Here is an 18719-nt window from a genome sequence, read left to right on the forward strand (position 1 = left end):
TATATGTAATTGGCCGCCGACCCCCATCTGAAAATATGTTGTTCCAGGGACCCCCTGGAAGCAAAGATTTGAGTTAAAAACGTTCGCTCTGAAAGAATATATATTCAAAGATTTGCGTCATATTTTCAAGATTTTTCTTAAAAATAGCAGTGCCGCGCTACGAGCTTGTAAATCTGCTATTTCAATAGCTAAAGTATAACATAATGCTTAAAACACCAAAAGGCGTTCCCGCCCAGAACGGGTTAAGCAGGGGCCGTTAGGCTTAGTTAGACGTGATCCTGGCAGGAACATAAAGGGTTAGTTAGACGTGATCCTGGCAGGAACATAAAGGGTTAGACGTGATCCTGGCAGGAACATAAAGGGTTAGTTAGATGTGATCCTGGCAGGAACATAAAGGGTTAGATGTGATCCTGGCAGGAACATAAAGGGTTAGTTAGACATGATCCTGGCAGGAACATAAAGGGTTAGTTAGACGTGCTCCTGGCAGGAACATAAAGCGTTCGGACGTTTAAGCTGCCTTTATGTTCCTGCCAGGATGACGTCTCGTAAAGGGTTAGTTTATGAGTCCAGAGGTCAAAAGGTCACTGCTTCACTGAGTCTACAGTACGTCACATGACCAGAGCAGCTGACCCTCATTTTATGATGTCATCATTTTTAACGTGGCATGTCATCGCTTACATCATTGCAATGGATACACACGCACACGCACGCACGCACGCACGCACGCACGCACGCACGCACGCACGCACGCACGCACGCGCACACACGCACACACGCACACACACACACACACACACACACACACACACACACACACACACACACACACACACACACACACACACACACACACACACACACACTCATACTCACCGCATGCCCTGTGTATAGGATCATAGAATGCAGAGAGACAGTAAACTATAGGATCATAGAATGCAGAGAGACAGTAAACTATAGGATCATAGAATGATGTGGTTGTATGATGAATTGAATAATGTACCGTACCGTACCCAGACCACGTCCTCAGCGCTGAAAGGAGCCATCCAGCTGGGCATCGGCTACACGGTGGGGAACCTGACGTCCAAACCAGACCGAGATGTCCTGATGCAGGATTTCTACGTGGTGGAGAGTGTGTTCCTGCCCAGGTCAGTATGACCCCTGACCTTTCACCCCTAACCTTCACCCCTAACCTTCATCAGTCCCAGCCCATACCCGAGGCAGGGTAGGTACCAGGGCTCCAGACAAATTAGGTAGCACCATTTTTGTCTTTATAGCGTCATTAGCGTGGTATTAATACATGACCTTATCATGCCCCCACATCGGGCGCCATTTATTTATGTAGTGGTTTCCACCATTAAAGATTTTAATCATAAAACCCCCTACAAAGGTCACTGTGTAAAAAACAGCAACTACCTGGTTATACTTCAAAACGCTGTAGAGTAGATGGTTTCAACCCAACCCAAGTCACTCAAAGTCAATAAAGGCAATACTTTTACAATATCTCCATTACCATTATCCAAATTAATTCCTAAAATTAATTAATATTTGTACATTTTGGAAAAAAACAACTCTTTTGCAATGTGAAATGCCACCGAATTCTTAATCAATTTACTTGTCTTCATGGCCCAACTTGTGAAAGCTGCATGCTTTTATTGTGAAGGCAAAGGTTTCTGAATGTTCTCAGTGCCTGCATATCTCTGCGTGCTGAAAATGGCTGATCTACAAGCTCACAGCGCGTCGCGGACGCAACGCTTTGTGAGCTTGTAGATCAGCTATTTTCAGCACGGAACACGTTGTACGACGAAGAATAAATCAGGCATCAGTGTGCTTCACTCACTGTGGAGTGAGATGTCTTTGGTGGTGTTTGGGTCGGGAGTTGGCTGTCTGCGTCAGAGTATTAAAAGGGTCTGCGTAGATGACTGCATGCAGTTAGCCTACATGCGCGCTGCGCGCTCCAGTGAAATTGTACAGCTGAGAAGTATTAGTTAATTTGTGTCGGATAAGGGCTTATTGCCGTTGGTGGGTATTCGTGAACGATCGTTCTTTGAACGCGTTCAGGGACAACACTGGGCGTCAGGCGACCGTCCAATGTTTTTATCAATGGGACGGGCAGGCACTGCGGGATGTTTTTTTTTCTTCCTCCCTGCAAGTCGCACTGCGACCTCGTTAAATTTTAACTCGCACGTTGAGAAATTAAGTATCGTATGCGACCTATTAAGTCGCACGCTGGAGCCCTGGTAGGTACCCTCACATGTTCTCCCTGTGTCCCCTATAGGGTAGGTACCCTCACATGTTCTCCCTGTGTCCCCTAGGGTAGGTACCCTCACATGTTCTCCCCGTGTCCCCTATAGGGTAGATACCCTCACATGTTCTCCCTGTGTCCCCTAGGGTACCCTTACTACCCTCACATGTTCTCCCTGTGTCCCCTAGGGTAGGTACCCTTGCATGTTCTCCCCGTGTCCCCTAGGGTAGATACCCTCACATGTTCTTCCCGTGTCCCCTAGGGTAGGTACCCTCACATGTTCTCCCCGTGCCCCCTATAGGGTAGCTACCCACATGTTCTCCCCATGTACCCTAGGGTAGGTACCCTCACATGTTCTCCCCGTGCCCCCTATAGGGTAGCTACCCTAGGGTAGGTACCCTCACATGTTCTCCCCGTGCCCCCTATAGGGTAGCTACCCACATGTTCTCCCCATATACCCTAGGGTAGGTACCCTCACATGTTCTCCCCGTGCCCACTATAGGGTACCTACCCACATGTTCTCCCCATGTCCCCTAGGGTAGGTATCCTCACATGTTCTCCCCGTGTCCCCTAGGGTAGGTACCCTCACATGTTCTCCCCGTGTCCCCTAGGGTAGGTATCCTCACATGTTATCCCCGTGTCCCCTAGGGTAGGTATCCTCACATGTTCTCCCCGTGTCCCCTAGGGTAGCTACCCACATGTTCTCCCTGTGTCCCCTAGGGTAGGTACCCTCACACAAAAACATTAATCCTGGTCTCTATACTGCCTCCCCCTGGCCAGCCTGATGGAGGGGAAAGGAACTGGTCGGAATAACGTGTTCCTTCCTCGCGCTACGTCCAACCGGGGAAACCCCCCAGTCCGTCAGGTGAAAAGAAGCAGTTTAGACTCCTCATGCATAGAAGGAAGCATGAGGTCGGTCCGCTGCTCTCCCATTACAACCGAAATGGACTTCCTCTTCTCATCTGTAGTTATTATAGTGCAGTGGTTCTCAACCAGTGGTCCGGGGACCTCCAGCGGTCCTGGAGGGGGTTCCAGGTGGTTCCCAGCTAATTGATGGAGAGTTGGTAACCAAATGGACCCTTATTAGATCTTTAACTCTTGAGAGCGTAGTTATTAATCCACATTATGGACTGTCCAGAGTGTAGAGTAGGAGAGTAGCGACACGCTTTGATCTCTCCGCAAAGCGGGCGCCTCTGGGCTATAGTTCCACACATTGCTCCTATGGCTGGAACTATTCCATTGAGATAGAATGAGCACTTCCGCATTCCATTGTTACAATGGGAGTCAACACTAGTCAACGCTCTCTCACTAGATTACTCTGGGACTGTCTAACTAATCTAACTAGTAAATAACTAACAGTAACTAGTTATAATCTACATTATGGACTGTCTAACTAATCTAACTAGTAAATAACTAACAGTAACTAGTTATAATCTACATTATGGACTGTCTAACTAATCTAACTAGTAAATAACTAACAGTAACTAGTTATAATCTACATTATGGACTGTCTAACTAATCTAACTAGTAAATAACTAACAGTAACTAGTTATAATCTACATTATGGACTGTCTAACTAATCTAACTAGTAAATAACTAACAGTAACTAGTTATAATCTACATTATGGACTGTCTAACTAATCTAACTAGTAAATAACTAACAGTAACTAGTTATAATCTACATTATGGACTGTCTAACTAATCTAACTAGTAAATAACTAACAGTAACTAGTTATAATCTACATTATGGACTGTCTAACTAATCTAACTAGTAAATAACTAACAGTAACTAGTTATAATCTACATTATGGACTGTCTAACTAATCTAACTAGTAAATAACTAACAGTAACTAGTTATAATCTGTACCAACAAGTCATCGTCTATCTTTTATTCCCCGTTGCTGTCGTATGGCATTCTGACTGCTCCAGACCGTGTGCACGCACGCACGCACGCACGCACGCACGCACGCACGCACAGGTGTAATCACAGGTATCAGGTTCCACAGCTGACAGCTTCCTGTATTGTGTTACTGTTACAGTAAGTCTATATTTACACACACACACACACACACACACACACACACACACACACACACACACACACACACACACACACACACACACACACACACTGACACGTGCGTGAGAAAGCACACACAAACACACAGTGTTATGTGACATACCAGAAGTCCAGTGGAAGAAAATATGACGCTTAAGGAAATAAAACTATTCAGCGTTCCTCGCCAAAGAACACAATGTCCAACCAGGTTGTTGTTTTTGAGCGTTGCCAAGCGCTCCTAACACTGACTCACTGCTCACAGTGAAGGAACTACATTACCCATATTTCTCTCGTTTCTGCTCACAGTGAAGGAACTACATTACCCATAGTTCTCTCTTTTCTGCTCACATTGAAGGAACTACATTACCCATAGTTCTCTCTGTTCTGCTCACAGTGAAGGAAGCAACCTCACCCCTGCTCATCATTATCCATATTCTCTGTTCTGTTATTTCACTACATTACCCAGACTCCCCTCTGTCCTGTTATTTCACTACATTACCCAGACTCCCCTCTGTCCTGTTATTTCACTACATTACCCAGACTCCTCTATGTCCTGTTATTTCACTACATTACCCAGACTCCTCTCTGTTATGTTATTTCACTACATTACCCAGACTCCTCTCTGTTCTGCTCACAGTGAAGGACCTACATTACCCATAGTCCTCTCTGTTCTCTCATAGTGAAGGCAGCAACCTCACCCCTGCTCATCATTATCCAGACTTCCGGTTCAAAACCTACGCTCCACTGGCGTTCCGCTACTTCAGAGACCTGTTTGGAATCAAACCGGACGATTACCTGGTAAGACCCACCTCACCCCTGCCCATTTTGACAGGCTGTTATGATGTACCTGTCTAAATTCTTTGTGGGTGCTACGGGCTAGTTCTAAACATTGGAACTATCCCATTGAGACAAAGCGGGGTGCTGTGGGCTATAGTTCCACACATTGGAACTATATATTATATATCTATATGTTACAGTATTCCCTGGTCAACGAGCCCCTCATAGAGCTCAGTAACCCAGGGGCCAGTGTAACTACAGTATAATATCTATATTTTACAGTATTCCCTGGTCAACGAGCCCCTCATAGAGCTCAGTAATCCAGGGGCCAGTGTAACTACAGTATAATATCTATATGTTACAGTATTCCCTGGTCAACGAGCCCCTCATAGAGCTCAGTAATCCAGGGGCCAGTGGGAGTCTGTTCTATCTAACCAGAGATGATGAGTTTATCATAAAGACGGTTCAACACAAAGAGGCCAAGTTCCTCCAGAGACTACTGCCTGGATACTACATGGTGAGTATTTATACTCTATTACTACTGCCTGGATACTACATGGTGAGTATTTATACTCTATGACTACTCCCTGGATACTACATGGTGAGTATTTATACTCTATTACTACTGCCTGGATACTACATGGTGAGTATTTATACTCTATTACTACTGCCTGGATACTACATGGTGAGTATTTATACTCTATGACTACTCCCTGGATACTACATGGTGAGTATTTATACTCTATTACTACTGCCTGAGGGTCTCAGAACCCCAGGACTCTCCTCTCTAAGTTCTATAATAATGTTATGATGTCTCAGAACCCCAGGACTCTCCTCTCTAAGTTCTATAATAATGTTATGATGTCTCAGAACCCCAGGACTCTCCTCTCTAAGTTCTACAGTATAATGTTATGATGTCTCAGAACCCCAGGTCTCTCCTCTCTAAGTTCTACAGTATAATGTTATGATGTCTCAGAACCCCAGGTCTCTCCTCTCTAAGTTCTACAGTATAATGTTATGATGTCTCAGAACCCCAGGACTCTCCTCTCTAAGTTCTACAGTATAATGTTATGATGTCTCAGAACCCCAGGACTCTCCTCTCTAAGTTCTATAATAATGTTATGATGTCTCAGAACCCCAGGACTCTCCTCTCTAAGTTCTACAGTATAATGTTATGATGTCTCAGAACCCCAGGACTCTCCTCTCTAAGTTCTATAATAATGTTATGATGTCTCAGAACCCCAGGACTCTCCTCTCTAAGTTCTACAGTATAATGTTATGATGTCTCAGAACCCCAGGACTCTCCTCTCTAAGTTCTATAATAATGTTATGATGTCTCAGAACCCCAGGACTCTCCTCTCTAAGTTCTATAATAATGTTATGATGTCTCAGAACCCCAGGACTCTCCTCTCTAAGTTCTATAATAATGTTATGTCTCAGAACCCCAGGACTCTCCTCTCTAAGTTCTATAATAATGTCTATGTGTAACAGAACCTGAACCAGAACCCCAGGACGTTGCTTCCTAAGTTCTACGGCCTCTACTGCATCCAGTCTGGAGGAATCAACATCAGGCTGGTGGTGATGAACAATGTTCTGCCTCGATCCGTTAAAATGGACTACAAATATGACCTGAAGGTAAGAACTACAACTATGATGAACAACGTTCTGCCACGCTGTGTTAAAATGGACTACAAATATGACCTCAAGGTATAGAAAACTACAAATATGACCTGGAAAAACTACAAATAAGATCATTGACATTAAGCTCCTCCCCTCAGACCTTAAAGGTTTCATGACATTAATTTCCATTTATTTTTATTATTTTTTTTATTTTAGGCTTGACCTATGACCTCCGTGGCTGGGGATTTTCTCTGTGTCTTTGAAGCCTTTTGAGCTGCAGTAAAAACAGTGACATCTGCTGACAAATCCCACTGTCATAATTGTCAATCAGAGCTTCTTGTTTGAGCCACAAAACCCCAGAAAATCTACTGAATGTTAAAAGTTCAGGTTTTGGTTGTTTCTCTTAAAGGGACACTTCACCCTTTTTGCAAAAAATATGTTAAAGGCTCTTAGAACACTTTCCTGAGTTTTAGATATTTTAGATTTTAGCAGTGAGCCCAGTGTCTCTGATTGATTGATTGATTGACATATTTATTAACAGTTTGCAGAATTACAGTACATTTCAAGCACAAACTCAATACTGTTAACTGTGAGTGGACAACCCAATAGGGCTTGCAAACCTCGCACCTTTGGTATGCAAATTCGGGGGGTGCACCATTTTGGTTGTGATGAGTCACTACTATACCTGGCCAACAGATAGGCATACAGTGGTGGAAAAAGTACTCAATTGTTTTACTTAAGTAAAAGTACCAATACTGCAATTTAAAACTACTCCGTTACAAGTAAAAGTATGGAATTGAAAATGTACTTGAGTAAAAGTACAAAAGTATCGGCATCAAAATGTACTTAAAGTACTACAAGTAAAAGTACTCATATTGCAGGGCCAGCAGACCGCCATGGCCCATCACCATTACTTTTTTTAACCGATATTGATAACATCCTGCTTCTCAAGACCGATAACTGATAATAAATTCAAATATATATATACAAAATTATAAAGATATAGGCTATTTGTAAATGTATATTAATCTGTGTAGTATTAGCACACCTGAAGGTAACAAATACTACTAGTGGGCAAAGATGGATTTAACATAGCTTTGACTTAACCAAATACAGTATATCATTATTCATTATCATGACTATTAAAACAAAACCCAGAATAGTTCTGACTGAATGAACATATTTATTATTTCAAGTCCTAATATGATGACACTGTTTTCCCCCCAAGCAGAACTAAAAACCTATGGGTGCTTTGTCACTTGTCAAGAAAATAAAATGGACAATAAAAATATAGTAGCCTATAGCCTACCCTAATTATACTAGGGACTTTCTGAGAAGGGCACTTCTCATTGAGGTTTTTACACACTAAAAACACGAGTGTTCATTTAACTCTGACTCAGAGTTAAATTAACTACTGAGGTTACTGAGAGTGTACGGGAGAGGTGCACGAACGCATCCGTGATGTATTGTGATGACCAGCTGTTGTAAATCACAGATGAAGAGAGCAAGAGACTCTCCGAATCAAATCTCCGCTTTGAAATTGTTTTTACGAAATAATGACTTTATGACTCAGAGTCTCAGTCACTCGATCTGTCCCAGACTAGTCGCTGTCCCAGTCAGAAGCAGAAAGCTAACGCATGAAGCTTAGCTAACAGGTAACATTGCCTGGAAGGCTGGAATGCCTTCAGAGGAAAATCAACAGCAAACGCATCGATTATGTCCGTAATGTCACATCACCACATCGATGCAGAATCGCGTGTGTGTGTGTGTGTGTGTGTGTGTGTGTGTGTGTGTGTCTGTGTCTGTGTCTGTGTCTGTGTCTGTGTCTGTGTGTGTGTGTGTGTGTGTAAAGTAAAACAACGCTATGGTAACACACGGCTCGTTAAAAGAACGGGCGCGATGCATGTTGGCAATGTTTACAACTTACTAGATGAGTGGAGTTGTGCACGACGCACGTGGACATATTATATCCTTTATGGAAGAAGGGAGATGGGGAAACACCACAAGAGTGACAAGTGACAACTGATCATCAGGCAACTGCAAACATGTGTTCTCTCTGCAGTAGAGGTTTTATGTTGCAGGCTAGTTTGTTGTGTTAGCCACCTAATTAATATAGCCGAGCTTGACTCTCATTGACTGTCGCCGTCGGTCGGAGATATTAAATAATAAAATGACCGAGGTGGAGGTTTGACAGACAGATGGAGCAGCAGGTAGGAAACGGGTCGCCGATCTACTCACAGACGCGAATGTATAACGTGTGTGAGATATATGAGAGAGAGAGAGACAGAGAGAGGGAGAGAATAGTTATATATCCATAATGTAGCGAGAGAGAGGGAGAGTCACACTCAGGCGGCAGTGAGATGAATGCGCCGGTGAAACGTTAGTCCATTATTTATTTTATCCCCTTTATTCTGACCTTGTTTATGGTGAGAAGCCTACTTGTATTTCACACAACAGTAGGCTACTCAAGTAGGCTTAAAACTGAAAGAGCTCTAGCACCGTGCACTAAACACTCAAACACCAACTTTATACACTTGATGCAGATCTAATATGTAGTAGGGCTTGTAGGCCATCACAATCACAATGGCGTCACGCCTACCGTGACGTCAGCCTTGCATCTCCTATTAAGCATTACACTTGTTTACAAGAGGGTCCACCTTGTTCAATTCATCAAAACATTTAGAGACGTACAAATAGACACTTCTATATAGACAAAGAACAGAACAGGAATTCATCATAAGGGAGGTAAAAAGGGATGTCATAGACACTGGGCTCACTTCCTTCCTGGACTACAATTCCCATAATGCTTTGGTGCACTGCTCCTCCTTGTGGATAGGGGGAGGGGCTGTCTTACTGAGTCCAGGACATAAAGCCAGAGTCTATGGTGGCGGTAACAACAGCGCCCCCCGGGTTTTTTAAAGTGGCGGGTTATGAGTTAATGTTTGACATGGCTCCTCCCCCCTCAGGGCTCGACCTATAAGAGGAGGGCGTCCCGTAAGGAGAGAGAGAAGGCGGGGCCGACCTACAAAGACCTGGACTTCCAGGAGCTCCATGAGGGTCTGATGTTTGATGGAGAAACCCATGGAAACCTGATGAAGACCCTCCAGAGAGACTGTAGGGTAGGTTACCTAACCCCTAAACCTACCCCCTACCCCTAACATTACTACGCCCTAGCCCCTAACCCCTAGTCCCTAGGCCCTAACCCTACCCTAACCCTACCCCCTAATGTTACTACCCCCTAGCCCCTAAACCTGATGAAGACCCTCCAGAGAGACTGTAGGGTAGGTTACCTAACCCCTAAACCTACCCCCTACTCCTAACATTACTACGCCCTAGCCCCTAACCCCTAGTCCCTAGGCCCTAACCCTACCCTAAACCTCCCCTATCCCTACCCCCTAACGTTACTACCCCCTAGCCCCTAAACCCCTAATGCCCCTAACGTTACTACCCCCTAGCCCCTAGCCCCTAAACCTACCCCCTACCCCTAACATTACTACCCCCTAGCCCCTAAACCTACCCCCTAGCCCCTAATGTTACTACCCCCTAGCCCCTAAACCTACCCCCTAGCCCTAACGTTACTACCCCCTAGCCCCTAAACCTGATGAAGACCCTCCAGAGAGACTGTAGGGTAGGTTACCTACCCCCTAAACCTACCCCCTACCCCTAACGTTACTACCCCCTAGCCCCTAAACCTACCCCCTAGCCCCTAACGTTACTACCCCCTAGCCCCTAAACCTAACCCCTAACGTTACTACCCCCTAGCCCCTAAACCTGATGAAGACCCTCCACACTCTATAACATACGACGAATTAGACCGTTCCTCACCCAGGAATCAGCCCAGCTCCTAATCCAGACAACAGTCTTGTCAAAACTTGACTATTGTAATTCGCTCCTTACTGGCCTACCGGCATGTGCACTTAAGCCTCTCCAAATGATCCAAAATGCCGCAGCTCGTCTGGTCTTCAACCAGCCAAAATTCTCACATGTCTCCCCCCTGCTCCGCTCCCTGCACTGGCTCCCAGTCGCTGCCCGCACAGAATACAAAACTCTGATGCTGGCATTCAAAGCAACCAAAGGTATGGCTCCCCCATATCTTGCAAGCATGATTGAACCCTACAAACCCTCCCGCGCACTCAGATCAGCCAACGCAGGAAAGCTGGAAGTACCCTCACTAAAAACGCCGGGCCAACGCTCCACACGTCCCAAACTCTTCTCCCTTCAGGCCCCAAAACTGTGGAATGCACTCCCCGTTGCAGTCAGAACTGCGGCATCACTCCCAATCTTCCGCCGTAGTCTGAAGACCCACCTTTTCAGACTCCATCATGGCCCATAGCACTTATCCTACCCCCTTAGATAGCACTTTTTAGACTTAGATAGCATTTGAAACAGACTTATAGCATGTCATGTAGACAGCACAATAATTGCATTGTATATAGTCATAGCACATCATAGTAGCCTACATATGTATAGCATAGTATAGTATATATGTATAGTTAATATGTATAGTGTCATTATATAGATATGTTCTAGTTACGTTCTTAGCTTACGCATGTTTCTTGATAAATGCATTTTATATATGTGATGTATTCCCATACTTTTGTTCCTGCCTAATGTAAGTCGCTCTGGATTAAGAGCGTCTGCTAAATGCCTAAATTGTAAATTGTAAATTGTAGAGAGACTGTAGGGTAGGTTACCTAGCCCCTAAACCGTGTGTGTGTGTGTGTGTGTGCGTGTGTGCGTGCGTGCGTGCGTGTGTGCGTGCGTGCGTGCGTGCGTGAGAAAGAGAACAAGGAAGTTTGGTATCATATTTTCATTTCCTCAACAATGAGTCAGCTTAAATATCAACCTAGTTACCTCCTGGACAGACAGACAGACAGACAGACAGACAGGCAGGCAAGCTGTGATGCAATAACAGCAAGTTACACAATAAGGCATTGTAAAAATATTGTTTGTGAATGATTGAATGAAGGTATCATTTAGTGTCTGGCTGGACATGTGAATGAATTCCAGGGACTGTGTCTGTGTCAATAAAACTGTGAAGGAGAAAGCCTAAAACCCTCCACGGGTTTGAGACCCTAAAACCCTCCAGGGGTTTGAGACCCTAACCCCTAAAACCCTCCAGGGGTTTGAGACCCTAAGCCTAAAACCCTCCAGGGGTTTGAGACCCTAACCCTAAAACCCTCCAGGGGTTTGAGACCCTAACCCCTAAAACCCTCCAGGGGTTTGAGACCCTAACCCCTAAAACCCTCCAGGGGTTTGAGACCCTAACCCTAAAACCCTCCAGGGGTTTGAGACCCTAACCCTAAAACCCTCCAGGGGTTTGAGACCCTAACCCTAAAACCCTCCAGGGGTTTGAGACCCTAACCCTAAAACCCTCCAGGGGTTTGAGACCCTAACCCCTAAACCCTCCAGGGGTTTGAGACCCTAACCCTAAAACCCTCCAGGGGTTTGAGACCCTAACCCTAAAACCCTCCAGGGGTTTGAGACCCTAACCCTAAAACCCTCCAGGGGTTTGAGACCCTAACCCCTAAACCCTCCAGGGGTTTGAGACCCTAACCCCTAAACCCTCCAGGGGTTTGAGACCCTAACCCCTAAACCCTCCAGGGGTTTGAGACCCTAACCCCTAAACCCTCCAGGGTCATGTTTATACATTCATAGTTTAAAGAAAACTTCGTCACATTGAACAACATGCAGATCTAGAACAATAGAATACAGATCTAGAACAATAGAATACAGATCTAGAACAATAGAATACAGATCTAGAACAATAGAATACAGATCTAGAACAATAGAATACAGATCTAGAACAATAGAATACAGATATAATATTATATTGATTGATTGATTGATTGATTGAAACCTTTATTTATTCTCAGAGCATTGAGGTTCCCCCTCATTTGTAATGCTGACGAGATCACATATATAAAACAATTTAAGACTGATATAAAACACAAATCAAATCTTCACGTAAGGCATAGAGACATAATATACAGACAGTGAAACAAAACATAAGTTAAAAACAGTTACATATTGTGGTTCAGGACCGTATGATATCCAACAGATCTTCTGGTAGATCTGCTATAGATATATATGATATCCAACAGATCTTCTGGTAGATCTGCTATAGATATATATGATATCCAACAGATCTTCTGGTAGATCTGCTATAGATGGATATGATATCCAACAGATCTTCTGGTAGATCTGCTATAGATGGATATGATATCCAACAGATCTTCTGGTAGATCTGCTATAGATATATATGATATCCAACAGATCTTCTGGTAGATCTGCTATAGATGGATATGATATCCAACAGATCTTCTGGTAGATCTGCTATAGATATATATGATATCCAACAGATCTTCTGGTAGATCTGCTATAGATATATATGATATCCAACAGATCTTCTGGTAGATCTGCTATAGATATATATGATATCCAACAGATCTTCTGGTAGATCTGCTATAGATATATATGATATCCAACAGATCTTCTGGTAGATCTGCTATAGATATATATGATATCCAACAGATCTTCTGGTAGATGTGATCTACCTTTTGGGCAGCGCTGGGTTAGACCCTCTGGAGCCCAGATTAAACTGAGATCGAGACGTACAGGCCTTTGAGCTACGCGTTGGATAAATATGAACCTGAGAATTATAACCAAATAGATTATGGAAAAAGGTGGGAAATAGGTACCGTGCCGTGCCGTGCCGTGCCCATTATGTCACAATGCTATAGCATACATTTACATAATACATGTAATGATATGCTTGGGTAATGTAGTCCATATTATCTGTGTATCTGTGTGGGTTAGATGGGTAATGTAGTTATCTGTGTGTGTGGGTTAGATGGGTAATGTAGTCCATATTCTCTGTGTGTGTGGGTTAGATGGGTAATGAAGTCCATATTCTCTGTGTGTGTGGGTTAGATGGGTAATGTAGTCCATATTATCTGTGTGTCTGTGTGGGTTAGATGGGTAATGTAGTTCTCTGTGTGTGGGTTAGATGGGTAATGTAGTCCATATCCTCTGTGTGTGTATGCAGGTGTTGGAGAGCTTTAAGATAATGGACTACAGTCTGCTTTTGGGCGTCCATGTTCTCGACCACCGGCAGAAGGAGGGGGGCGGGGCCAGACCTGTCAATCAAAGAGTCCTCTACTCCACGGCCATGGAGTCCATCCAGGGAGACGGGAAAGCTGCGGAGGCTCTGACGCAGGACCATACGTAAGAACTACATTACCCAGCTAAGCCCTATAGACCTCTACCTCTACCTTACCTACCACCTCTATACACCTACCTATAGACCTCTACCTTACCTACCTCTACCTTACCTACCACCTACTGTATATATATACCTACCTATATACACCTACCTTACCTACCTCTACCATGGAGTCCATCCAGGGAGACGGGAAGGCTGCAGAGGCTCTGACCACTGACCATACGTAAGATTATATATGGACTACATTACCCAGGTAACCCCTATAGACCTCTACCTTACCTACCGATACCATGGAGTCCATCCAGGGAGCACAGTGCCGCCCCGTCAGCCCACCGACAGGCTACCTTCTCGGTAGTGTCTGTCTGTCTGTCTGTCTGTCTGTCAAACCGTCATGTTTGTGAACCATATAATGCATATATATCATTTTTTTAGGTGCAAAGGCACGATAGTCTATTTAAATCATTGGCTGAGTCTGTCAACAAGCAGAGCGCGCAAGTACTGTCGACCGCTACAAACTCTCAAATCTCAGCCTCTCTGTAAAACATTGAAATTAAACATTGAATTTGCATCAGCATAACATAAGCTAAGCACATCTCTTTATGAGGTTTGGGGACTATTAATTGATTCAGCATGAAGACTAAAGCATTCTAAATAAATATACGCATGCCTTGATCACTGGAACACGAACACCACCCTCTGAGCTGACGACCAACGTCCGTCAACGTCAAGTTCAAGTTCATGAATTCCACACGTAATGATGAGGGGTAATGCTCGTAAATGTCCTACAATGTGATTCCTGCTGTTATTGTTTCTATATTTACAATTCAGGCATTCATCAGACGCTCTTAATCCAGAGCGATTTACATTAAGCAATAACAAAAAGCATAGCAATACATCACATCCATAAACAGTTGTTATCATGAAACATGCGTAAGCTAAGAACGTAACAGTGGAATATCTATATATATAAACTATACATATATACTATACTATGCTATACATATATACTAAGCTAAGAACGTAACAGTGGAGTATCTATATAATTAAACTATATATATATATATATATATATATATATATATATATATATATATATATATATATATACTATACTATGCTATACATATGTACTGTACTAAGCTAAGAACGTAACAGTGGAATGTCTATATAATGAAACTATTTTTCAGGATGGGTGGAATTCCTGCCAAAACGCACAGAGAGGAGAAGTTACTCATTTTCCTGGGAATTATCGATATTCTACAGTCATACAGGTAATCATTATTATAATGAACTATTTACTAATAAATAATAATTCATTAATGATATTCATAAATGTATGATAACCTATAGTATAACTTGATATTATACAGTCATAAAGTTATTAATTAACATAACAATGAAATGATTGGGTTGGGATCCAGAACCGGAAATGCAATCTTGTGTGTCACATTTTGATCATTTGCATATTGTATTGTGTATGTTTGATATTGTTTTCTGTTTTCTGCATTGTATGCTTTGGCAATACTGTAGTTACTACATTCATGCCAATAAAGCTAATTGAAATGTGTGTGTGTGTGTGTGTGTGTGTGTGTGTGTGTGTGTGTGTGTGTGTGTGTGTGTGTGTGTGTGTGTGTGTGTGTGTGTGTGTGTGTGTGTGTGTGTGTGTGTGTGTGTGTGTGTGTGTGTGTGTGTGTGTGTGTGTCAGGTTCATCAAAAAGTTGGAGCACTCGTGGAAGGCCCTGGTTTATGACGGGGTGAGATCAATAACCTGATCAATAAGCTGATCCTATCAATATTGTATCAATACTCTCATTGTGTGATCTGTATTCTCATTGATCATATGGTCTATGCATGGGCAACATGCGGCCCGGGGGCCACATGAGGCCCCCACCTTCACTTAATTTTGCCCTCAGGTTAATATCAACATGCGGCCCGGGGGCCACATGAGGCCCCACCTTCACTTAATGTGGCCCTCAGGTTAATACAATACAATAACTAACCCTATTTACAATTCCAAACATGCAAACATGACCTGCTTTAATTACATATTAGTAGCTTTTTTATGTCCATTGTATTTGTGTTTAAGTTCGGAAAGTTAACATAAGTAAACTAAATGCCGGGGTGGCGGTGGCTCAGGGGTAGAGTGGCTGGATGGTAACCGCAAGGTTGCCAGTTCAAACCTGGGCTCCCCCAGAGTTAGTGTCAAAGTGTCCTTGAGCAAGACGCTTAACCCCTAATTGCTCCTGATGTGCAGGTTGGTGCCTTACATGGTTTTCCGCCGCCATCGGTGTATGAATGTGTGTGTGTGAATGGGTGAATTGATGCACAATCTATGTAAAGCGCCTTGGATAAAGGTGCTATATAAATGCACCATATATAAATGCATTTGAAATAACGAATTAATAATTCATGATTCCAATAAGAAAAATAGCAAACATAGCCGATCTACGAACTCAAAACGCGTTGCAGTGCGACACATTTTGACACATTTTGACAAAGTAACAAACCGTCTGTCTGTCTGTCTGTCTGTCTGTCTGTCTGTCTGTCTGTCTGTCTGTCTGTCTGTCTGCCTGCCTGCCTGCCTGCCTGCCCCCTGCCTGCCCCCTGCCTGCCTCCCTCCCTCCCTCCCCTCCAGGACTCCGTGTCGGTCCACAGACCAGGTTTTTACGCCAACCGGTTCCTCAGGTTCATGACCACCACAGTGTTCAGGAAAGCACAACGTAAGTTAATAATAATATTATTAATAATAAAAATAATAATAATAATAATTATAATAATAATTATAATAATAACTAGAACTGCACTCTGTCGAGTGCCTACTAGCGCGCAAGTACTGTCGACCGCTACGAACTTTCAAATCTCAGCCTCTGTAAAACATTGAAATTAAATACTAAAGTCGGGTTATAACTGTCTGTCAATGGTGACGTAATTACAATATGTTTCAATATTGGTTGGGTAACGTATGTATGTATACATGTATGTAAGCTAAAGCTTAGCTAACAGGTAACGATGTATACATGTATGTAAGTAACAGGTAACGTATGTATGTATACATGTATGTAAGTAACAGGTAACGTATGTATGTATACATGTATGAAAGTTGAAAGTACTATACTTGGTTCACAGTGACTCGGGTGTCCAGCCCCTCTAAAAGGACTCGTTCTGATTGGTTCACAGTGACTCGGGTGTCCAGCCCCTCTAAAAGGACTCGTTCTGATTGGTTCACAGTGACTCGGGTGTCCAGCCCATAGAGTATATAAAAGGATAGAGACTGAACTGGCGCGAAGCTCCGCCCCCCCCCCCCAGCTATTCATGTCAGTGGAAGTTGCTCAGTGGCGTTTTGAAGCACCCGGAAGACTGCCGGAAGTACCGTCTCAGAACGTCTACTTCCGCATTTGACCACCACATTTTGGTGGTCAAATGCGGAAGTGCAACGGAGCGCTCAATGTTAAAGCCCAACTGCACGGGGTTTCCCGGTCATGAATCCACGGGTCCGCCTGTAGTCCCTCCTCCTACCACTAGGGAGGAGAGCTTCAACGTTGAATAGCCTCACTGGCCCCTTGGTCCAGCCCCTCTAAATGGACTCGTTCTGATTGGTTCACAGTGACTCGGGTGTCCAGCCCCTCTAAAAGGACTCGTTCGTCCATCCCGGCTCTGAAGGCGTCGTCTCAGGAGATGCTGTCCTCTGTGGACAGAGAGGACAGAGAGGACAGACTGAGGGACAGACTGAGGGACAGACTGACGGCCACAAGGAGTCTGGACAGTCTGGATGGACACAGTACGTCTCACTGTGCACGTACACGCACGCACGCACAGACACACGCATGCACGCACAGACACACGCACGCACACTAGAGCTCCTCACCGGTCCAAAACAAACTGTCCCGAAATCCGAAATGAATCTGTGACAATTTCGTCCGATTCCGACCCGTTCCGAGACTTCTTTCAAATAGCGGCGCCGAATCCGACCGAGACCCGACCCAGCCAGGCAGACATAGATGTGGACTTTATGAAATAAAGCGGACATATTGACCAATTACCATTTTATGATCAGTGTGCATTTAAAACTAACCAAACAGATCATGTGTTTTTTACACACGTAAAAAACACATGCATGTACCGGTCTTATTAACAAGGCACGACACTCAATGCTCTTATAAACATCTCCTACTTTGCTCTCTTCTTCATGGGATACACAGGAGAGTTGTCATGGTTTAACCTTATATTCATTTGATTTGAGCTTTGCTACTTTCACCTCGTTGAGGTCAACACTGTTGTCGGGATCCGTGATCGTGATATAAAGTAGAATCACGCTTGCCTTGCGTGGTACGTCTTGCGTTGCTGATCCTGAACCAGCATAATCATCACACGTAACACAGTCGTTCATGTCGCTGCAAACACTTGACCTGATCCTAGGTCAGCCTAAAGTATCACACTTTAAACACAACTTTGTTTCCTCCGCAGCGCTGAGGAGAGCAGCGCAGCGCAGCACTGAGGAGAGGGAGGCTCTACAGTCAGACTTTAAACACAACTTTGTTTCCTCCGCAGCGCTGAGGAGAGCAGCGCAGCACTGCACTGCACTGAGGAGAGGGAGGCTCTACAGTCAGACTTTAAACACAACTTTGTTTCCTCCGCAGCGCTGAGGAGAGAGGGAGGCTCTACAGTCAGAGTCACACACTGATGGAATATTATATTAACATTTGCAACAACAACAAAAAGCACAGACAGTACACACGCGCATGCATGCACACACACACACACACACACACACACACACACACACACACACACACACA

The 18719-nt window shown here is 43.9% G+C and overlaps 1 protein-coding gene across 2 annotated transcripts in view; it reads left to right on the forward strand.

Annotated features, from left to right (window-relative positions):
• pip5k1bb (phosphatidylinositol-4-phosphate 5-kinase, type I, beta b) overlaps positions 1-18719 on the forward strand; it is a 47105-nt gene that overhangs the window by 19026 nt on the left and 9360 nt on the right. For both annotated transcript variants that reach the window (XM_079518743.1, XM_079518744.1), the window contains exons 4-13: positions 1015-1145; positions 4982-5099; positions 5443-5595; positions 6570-6713; positions 9665-9817; positions 13747-13925; positions 15111-15194; positions 15629-15677; positions 16559-16643; positions 17528-17701. In XM_079518743.1, the coding sequence (XP_079374869.1) occupies positions 1015-1145; positions 4982-5099; positions 5443-5595; positions 6570-6713; positions 9665-9817; positions 13747-13925; positions 15111-15194; positions 15629-15677; positions 16559-16643; positions 17528-17701 (1270 nt within the window). The remainder of the gene's footprint in view (positions 1-1014; positions 1146-4981; positions 5100-5442; positions 5596-6569; positions 6714-9664; positions 9818-13746; positions 13926-15110; positions 15195-15628; positions 15678-16558; positions 16644-17527; positions 17702-18719) is intronic.

This window comes from Electrona antarctica (assembly GCF_951216825.1).
Source record: "Electrona antarctica genome assembly, chromosome: 13".
NCBI lineage: Eukaryota > Metazoa > Chordata > Actinopteri > Myctophiformes > Myctophidae > Electrona > Electrona antarctica.